Here is an 8,636-nt window from a genome sequence, read left to right as displayed (position 1 = left end):
TTTCACCTATAACCGTGTTGCACTGGCCAGTCATAACAACCAAAATTAGCCTCTCTACCATTTGAAAATAACAGCTCACACACACTGGTTTCAATTTCTACAGAGAGAAGAAGGCTAGCAAAATACAACCAAATTTACGATATTGTTAAATTACTACAGTGCCACCTGCGTTACACCCTTGAAAATATGAAAAACACCAACAAACCTCATAATGACCAGACGATCCAACACAGGCAACATGTAATTTTAAAAAAGACTAGAGAATCGGCCGTTCTTACCAACAGGTCACATTCATGCACATAAGATACACCCACATACAATTATACGCACTCTTTAACTTGAAGATTATCTAGAATTTAATTGATTTTTATTAATAATTGGTATATTTTTGTGTCTCATATTCTCTTTCTCTTTATGTTTTGATAATTTAATATATATGTAAGTTAATACCTACATATAGATAATAACTTCATAAACTACTATATCCATGAGATCCTCTCTCTCTTGTGCGTGCGTGATAGGGGCATCTTTCCCTCAATAAACAAATTTATAAATGTCATGTATACCATAATGCATAACATGTCCTTAAAAAAAAGATATAATACTAATATATGAAATTAATATTTAAAAAATGCAATTTTTTCCAAAAATAAAAAATAAAATACTTGTGATAATCAATCTTATCCTCTCAATATATGTCATGGAGGTACATGGATAAAAAAATGTGTGATTCTGGATCACCTCACAAGTTGAAAAGTTTTTTGAACAATAGTACAAGAGGACAGTGCATTTTTAAATTTGTTAATGAGTACACTATTATTTTTTTGATATTTTAATATCTAAAACTATCTTTATGAAAATAATATTAAAATTTATCAAAATATACTAAAATAATAACGTTTGTGTATTATATCCAAATCAGTGTGTTTCACACAATGTTTGTCAGTATCTTACCGGCAGAACATCGATACGATACTAACCTGAACCGGCCATTTTTTAATAAATATCAAAATACTTAAAATTAAAAATTTTAATATTATTTTTATGGTTTTAACATGTGTCACATTCTGATTGACATAAAATATTTTTAATTGTTTTTTAACCGATTCGGAAAGATTCACTTGAGAATCGGTATCGGGCAGATTCACCTGAATCGTTGGCCAAACGATTCGATAGCCGATACTATTTTGACAACATTGATTTCACCGGCGACATGTGGCCAAAATGGTATGTCTCAAGTCAGTTTGTAAAATGATCTTATAAGAAGAAAAAACCCTAATTCTAATGCAAATTTCAGTAAATCTAATGCCATAACACACCACCCTAGATTTACTGAACATGAAGAGCCGGGCAAGAGGATGGATAGCTGTCCCCACCCTTGCGCTTTAGTTTGGTTGGTAAGGTGCATTTAATCGACGGCCGGAAGTTTAGACCGGTAGATGGATCTGACAAACTATTTTAAACTTTGTAAAAGTAAAAAAAAAAAAAAAACTAATTCAAAAGATAAAATCGCAAGATTTTATAAATTATGTAGTTTATCAGAAAATTGGCAAGTAACAACATCAAAAAGAGGGTGTGGATCGGTAAAGGGCCGGCACCATTCATGCATAGGATGAACGGCCTCCCAAACACAGGGTTATAGGATTATTTTCAGCCGTCCATTTTGTAGAGCATTTAATAGCTCTAAAAAATTTTGTGGGACCCATCTAAGATAAAAAGAAGAGAGTCATTGCTGTGTGCATGAAAGGTATTCTGACAGATTACAGTTAATCTCTCAGAGCTGCCTCTGACCTGTTATACCGTCCACCAAAAAGATGTGGAACAACCCAAAGTTGGGCACAACTAACAGATCAGTTTGGTGATAATGATGATGCATGAGACTATAACTGGGTATCATCATAGGGAGGGAAACTGTATTGGAGGGAGTTTGGAGGATAACAATTACCAGGGACAAAATGAATGAGTATGACTGTGCAAACTCCTCCATCTCCTTCTAAGATCTCTGCTTTTCTCATCATATTTAGAGCAACCCTTGACAACAGAAAGCTTAGCTTCTCTGTGAAATTCCTTCAATCTCCAGGCTCACTTTAACCATGATCTGACCCTCTACTTTTCCATTGCTCCAAGATGGTGATGATGGTTGGGGTCGAGGTGGGACGAAGAAGGAAATGAGAGAAAACGATATACTTTGCTTTAGCTGTCAGGGTAGATAAGGCCAAAGAGGATAAGGTCAGTTTGGTAAGGCCAGAGCGGATAAGCTCATCTTCTTCAAGATGGAGATGAGCTTATCCACTAAACAAAGGGTGCTTGAACAAATATTGCAGCCCTTGATGCTGTTCATCTAGATGATGAATGGCATTGGAAAGCCTTGTGAGATCCAACTAGGTGGAGACCTACAATTTGGTAGTTTTTTGGGTAATGAAGACGTTCCAGGTACCTTGCACACTTTTCTATCCAAGGTCCTGATCCTCCCTCATAAAAGGCCTTGGGTTAATAAACAATAGCAGTAGGGATAATATATTTCAATAAAGCCACCACAGAGAGCCAGGATCAGGTGTCATCACATGGCACAACTCTGCACTGGCCTGCCCTCCATATGCCTTTGGGCCCCACAACTGACCCACTGTTAGCCAAAGATGGAGGGCAATCAGTGTAGCGGCACACTCAAAGTGTGCCATGTGATGGCACGCTCACCACAGATACCTCCAATCATAGTGACAAACGTTTTAAACGGCAATTTCTAGGTTTTCAAAAACTCGCGAGAAATTGAAAACTTTTTCATAAATCTTGCATTTTTGGGCAAAATCTCAGCAATAAAAAAATTAATTAAAAACTATATAATTTATTTTTTAGAAGAAAATATCAATAAAAATTATTTAAAAATAGAAATACATGTTTTTAGCGATAAATAGCCGTTTAAAATGTAAATATCGCATTTAAATCACAGTATTTATGTTTTTTCATAAATCTCGCGAGATTTTAAAAAACTCACGAGAAATTGCCATTTTAAACTTTCAGGCAATTTCTCACTATATTCGTGAGATTTTCATAAATCTCGCGATATTTGTCATTATGCCTACAATTAAGGTGTCAACACTTCAGCAGCGTACAAAAGCACCACTAAAAGTCTTTTTCTTTTTTTGCACAAAACACGCAGGGGCGATTTATCGCATGGATGCATCTGATTTTGATTGAACCAGAAGGGTGTCACCCTTCTCTCTTTCTCACTATATAGAGAAGGGTGTAACAGTGGACGGCATGAGTTGTCAACTCTTAATGGATGTGTGCCCACCACTGATCGTGCCATCAGCGGCAGATCCTGATTTAACAAAGAAAAGGGCTTTAGTGGCGGTTATTGACCACCACTAAAGATGGGTTTTCCGCCTAGGTCTTTGGTGACAGTTCAGGGCCGCTACTAAATGTCCAAAACACGAAAAAATTTGTATGCCCCACGTGCATATGACGTGAGTTCAATGATTGGACATCCACTGTTAATACCCTTCTTCGGCAACCCTTTTTTCAGATGGGTGTCAGAGCTCCTTACCAATGCACAAGCCATGGTGTCCATTAACGGGATAAAGGGTGAGCAGTTTTCATTGTGGCGCGGCCTACGACAAGAATGTCTGTTATCTTCGCTTTTGTTTAATACAATGGCAGAAGGACTTGCGGTGATTCTTAGACTCACGCATACAAGGGGCTTCATACAGTCGTTGGATATCCGAGTTTTTTCTAGGCATATTATACAATATTCTTTGGGAGGGCTTTAGGGCAACAGATGCTCCGCGTAAGGCTTATTCTCATGTTTTTCGCAGCTTTGTCAGGGCTGAGGCTCAATGAAAATAAGTGTTTGATCACGCTTCTGAATGACGATCAGACCAGTCAAAATGCGGCAGAAAAAAATTTCAACTGCGTTTTAGGTATGTTGTTGATTAAGTACTTGAGGCTAGGGGTGGCAAAACCTGACACGACCCGCCAACCCACCTCTTAGGCGGGTTCGGGTTTGGAAAAAATGAACCCGTTTAATAAACGGGTCGACCCGCCAACCCGGCTGGCCCGTTTAATAAATGGGTTAGGCGGGTGGGTCAACCCACCAACCCAACCCGCCAACCCACTAACCCGCCAACCCGACCCATCAACCCTACCCGTCAACCCGCCAACCTGACCCGCGAACCTGCGAACCCGTTTACCCGACCCAACCCATTTATTAAATGGGTTGGCGGGTCGTGTCGGGTTACCTGTTTATTAAATGGGTCGGGTTCGTGTTTGCCACAACCGACCCATTTAATAAACGGGTCAGGTTCGGGTTGAGGTATGCTGACCCGCCAACCCGTCGGGTCGACCCGCCAACCCGACACGATTGCCACCCCTACTTGGGGCTACCCCTAAGTCAAGGCAACCTCTACAACATCATGAGCATTGGTTGTTCACAAGGTGCGTCAATTAAGCTCCAATCTTGGCATGCCAAATATTTGTCTCTTGCAGGCAGAATTACTTTGATTAGGCATGTTTTGTCAGCGATTCCGGAATTCTTCATGTCGGTTTGTGTCATGCCAGTCAACGTTGAGCAACAACTTAAGTGTGTCCTGTCAAATTTTTTGTGGCATGGTGTAAATGGACCTTATAAGAGGCACTTGGTGGGATGAGACTCTATCGTTATGCCAAGGACTATGGTTGGCTTAGAATTTTTTGCTTTGCATAAAAGGAGTGTGGCATTGGCTGTGAAGCAGTGTTGGTTGGCTCATACTTCACAAGATGCATGTACAAACTTCTTCTGGCTGAAATATGGTCTAATCGATTCACTTACTGTTCGTCGGGGGGCTCGTGGACTATACACATCGCATTTGAGGAAAATGTGGTTTAGGGCATTGCATTTGTTTCTTGACAAAAATTTGGACGTGGGGACAGACTGATCTTGGCTTCAATGGGCAGTCTCAATTGCGGAAGTTTTTCAAGTCCACAAGGTCTATCGTTCTCTTTTATCTACAGGTCCGGGCTGGATCCCCAAACATGCTTTATGGGTGAAGGGACCACCTCTGAGGACCAAGGTATTGGCTTGGTTGATTCTTCATGACCGGATACAAACCCGTAACAATATCAAGAGGATGGGGTTTCAGTTTTCCAGTTGGTGTGCTTTGTCGACATACTGAAGAAACCACACATCTTTTTTGGTCGTGTGAAGTGTTTCGAGAATTGTTTTCTAAAACTTGGAGGGCTCCATCAGTTGTTGTGCGAGAGGGCTGCTTTGCGTTAGATCTTATCCTCGACCCTAATATAATTAGACGCGAAATGAAGTAGAGGACTATTTGGAGAGTCTGGTTATATGGATGGCAAAAAATGATGCTACTTTTCAGGATGTCTCATTCAACCTTAACCATTTGACTCATAGGGTCTTGGCTGATGTGTATGCTATCTTACGCATATATCTCAAAGACCTGCCTCTGCCTCCAACCGATCCTCATCTAGATGTCTGTGGTCCTTGATGAGTTTTTTGGTTAACTAGAAAAATAGTTAGCAACTGCCACCTCTTTCCATGAAAAAATAAAAATAAAGCTTAGTTTTCATGCACTTCACGGGGAGCCCAAACTTTTGGCAGCACACAAAGATACCCTAAAAAGCCTATTAGTCAAAATCCACCTAGCTTGAAGCTCCTAACCCATGCAAAAATAGAACGGTGCTTAATGATGAGTATCCACTCAAAGACGCAGGCTGTGTTTGGGAGCCTTGTAATGAGATAGAAACACCATGTCCATGTTTTGCCAAAACATTGAATTGATGATGGAGCTGCCAACAACATCAACTTGTGAATGGTGTGGAAATGTGGTGTTAGGGCTGTCAACTTCATTTGGAGTGCAGTGTTTTGGCAACACCATTCTTCCCAAACAGTAGAGAAGATGAGGGCACTGGTGGAAACTAGGGGTGAAAATGGGCTAGATTTGGGCCAGATCCAGATCTGAGTCTGAAATTCAAACAATAGATGTAAATCTAGATCCAGATCTGAATAAGATTCAAAGAGGTAAGGTTGAAACCGAAACCGAAATGCAAGTGATAATACTGGATCCGAGAAAAATATAAGAAAAACAAGGTATTTACATGTAAAAAATTGCAATTGGATTGGATTTTGATTCGGATCAATTCTAGATCCAAATTAAAATACTGATCCGAATCCAACTTGAATCCGAAAGGCATCAATTGAACAGATCCTAATCTGATCCCAATGCACATCTTTATCTTACTTGAAGGATCCAAATCCGGATATAACATGCCGGACTCAGACCGGATATCCCACCATATATCATATCCATTTGCAGCCCCAGTGGAAACAGCGACACGCCTCCAAATCAAGGCGCCCAAGTCTCCATGTGAGTTGGTCCTAGCCTGGTTATCTGATCTTGAACAAGGTTGGTTGATTCGATCATGGACAAATAACATCAGCATTTTCATTTCCAGCACATAATAATATTGCATATAAAGCAAATCCTACAACTAAAATTCAGGCTGTCCATGGAACCCTAACATTTCCAGGGAACAAACAAAAAGCAATAACAGTTCAAAGTAGTTGCACTGTATTAATTTAATACATATAACAAGGCTGGTGTATATAAGACTGCAGGTTTATGCCTCGTTTAGCAGGTAAGCTTCCGCAAGCTTAACAAAGCCCAGTGATGATTCCAATGACTTCTCTGGCAATGAAGAGTTCTCCACATCTCTCTGCAGCTCATACACTTCAGTGACTTCCACTAGGGTGTCTGTCTCCCCGATCTTAGTGAACCGGAGGAAGGCCTTATGTGATTTAAAGCCTTGGGTCAGCTTCATTCCTTCCACAGCCTCAAAGCCCCAGATGTGTTGAGCCTCATCGATTTCAATAATCTTATCTTTATGGTATCCCGTATGGTTCTCATCTGCACATATCATAATCACCATGTTATTAACAAGTAAGCTATAGGGGCTTATTATTGCAGCCCAATGCAATACTACTGGAATCCATTAATTATAAGACCTATAAGGAGGCTCATTGTAATGGTAGGGGAAGGGGCCATCGTTGATCCAGGTTGAAGATACTACGAGTAAGGGAAAACAAGAGAAGACTTTTTTTTTTTTTGGGTGTGTGTGTGTGTGTGGCTAGGGCAAGGGGAAACCACCCTATCACCAACTTAGTATTGGCAGGCCTTCTGTTGGTAAAATCTTTGATGCCCCTCTTCTTAGAAGGGGGATCAGTGTAATCACATTGCACACAAAATGTGTTCACCTGTTCATATGAGATAAATATTTGGTACTAATAAATGGGGAATGAAAACCTACCCAATAGAAAACCTCTCACACCTACTCACTAAGAAACATTTATTGGATTTTCTGTGTTTTTTAGAAATTCTGATGTGATCTATGCACTTGTTTTTATAAAAATCAGTTCTTAGAGTATTTGATCCAGATGCATAGATATATTTTTATAAGGTTTCAAAAATCAACGGCCTACAATTTCATAAAATTTTGAGCCTCCAAGTACCATTTTTTCATCTAAAATGCATGATCCAAGTGTCAATTTCTAGTAAATAAATCATGTAAGGTCAGAATTTCGAAAGACCACCGAAAATCCGATAAATATTTTTTAGTGGGTAGGTTTGGAAGGTTTTCTATTGAGTAGGTTTTTCATTCCCCCAAATAAAGGTATGGAACTATTGGTTAGAAATCACCTTATATATTTTTTTTGTAGATTTGACTCTATAGATGTGATCTACGATGCTTGTTTAGCAGGAAATGGATTTTCAACCTTGTCATTGTGACATATGAGCAGGTTTGTTTTAAGGGCTTCCACGACTTAAAAAATTACATAAAAAATGAATCAAGCTTAGATTCTTAATAAACAAACTATGTTGAACACATCTATATGGTTAGATTGAGATGACACAGCTTGCACCTGTGATTTCTAGCTCAATATTTTCGAACCTTCACGAAGGTACCAAACATAAACCCGTTTATGTGCGGGGTCAGTTGGGTGATAATAATAATAGTGCATGACCATATGTTGTAAGTCTTTCACCTGTAGGTGTCACCATAGGAAGGGAAACTATCTTAGAGGGAGTTTGCAAGGAAACAATTACCAATGGCAAAAGTTGCGAGCATGATTGTGCCAACGCCTCCATCTCCTTCTACGATCTCCAGTTTGCTGTTCATTTTTTGAGCAACATTTGACAACAAAAGGCTTAGCTTCTCTGTGAATGCCTTCCATATACTCTCCTGGCTCACTTTAACCCTGATCTGACCCTTTATTTCTTGCGTCATTGCTCCTAGATGGTGATAATGGATGGGGTTGAGGATGTGAAGAGGAAGGAAGCAAGAGAATCCAAGGCACTTTGTTTTAGCTTTGAGTGTAGATAAAGTGAAAGAATGTAAGGTCCGGTAGATAATGCCAAAGAGGATAAGATATGGTGGATAAGGAGGGTAAGGTCCTGTAGATAAAGACCTAGGGCTGAAAACGGATCAGGTACCGGACCCATCAGGGTTTACCGAAACCCACTCAAATAACAAATTACCGGGTTTTGGTTTGGCCTAGTCATGAAAATGTAATCCTAATCCTAAAATCTACATAATTTTAAAAAACTAATTTTGTTAAAAATACATAATAAATTACTCAGGTCAGG

At 39.6% G+C, this 8,636-nt stretch overlaps 1 protein-coding gene across 1 annotated transcript; it reads right to left on the bottom strand.

Annotated features, from left to right (window-relative positions):
- Nucleotides 1–6,417: 6,417 nt before the first annotated feature.
- On the bottom strand, nucleotides 6,418–8,345 carry LOC149822929 (phytohormone-binding protein CSBP-like). The gene is made up of 2 exons (XM_089980231.1): nucleotides 8,097–8,345; nucleotides 6,418–6,899 (listed from the first exon to the last, which is right to left on the bottom strand). Exons 1-2 carry the CDS (start codon nucleotides 8,275–8,277, stop codon nucleotides 6,613–6,615), a joined length of 468 nt encoding a protein of 155 aa, XP_089836357.1. The 5' UTR covers nucleotides 8,278–8,345; the 3' UTR covers nucleotides 6,418–6,612.
- Between the last annotated feature and the right edge of the window lie 291 nt (nucleotides 8,346–8,636).

This window comes from Nuphar pumila, chromosome 11 (assembly GCF_984573655.1).
Source record: "Nuphar pumila chromosome 11, dmNupPumi1.hap1.1, whole genome shotgun sequence".
Classification (NCBI taxonomy): domain Eukaryota; kingdom Viridiplantae; phylum Streptophyta; class Magnoliopsida; order Nymphaeales; family Nymphaeaceae; genus Nuphar; species Nuphar pumila.
Note: the sequence above shows the minus strand (reverse complement) of the source record. Positions and strands in the feature narration are given on the sequence as shown.

Coding starts and splice junctions, on each gene's coding strand:
- LOC149822929 (XM_089980231.1), bottom strand. CDS start 8,277: ATGACGCAAGAAATAAAGGGTCAGATCAGGGTTAAAGTGAGCCAGGAG. Junction 6,900..8,096: donor GCTCGCAACTTTTGCCATTG/GTAATTGTTTCC, acceptor TGATATGTGCAG/ATGAGAACCATACGGGATAC.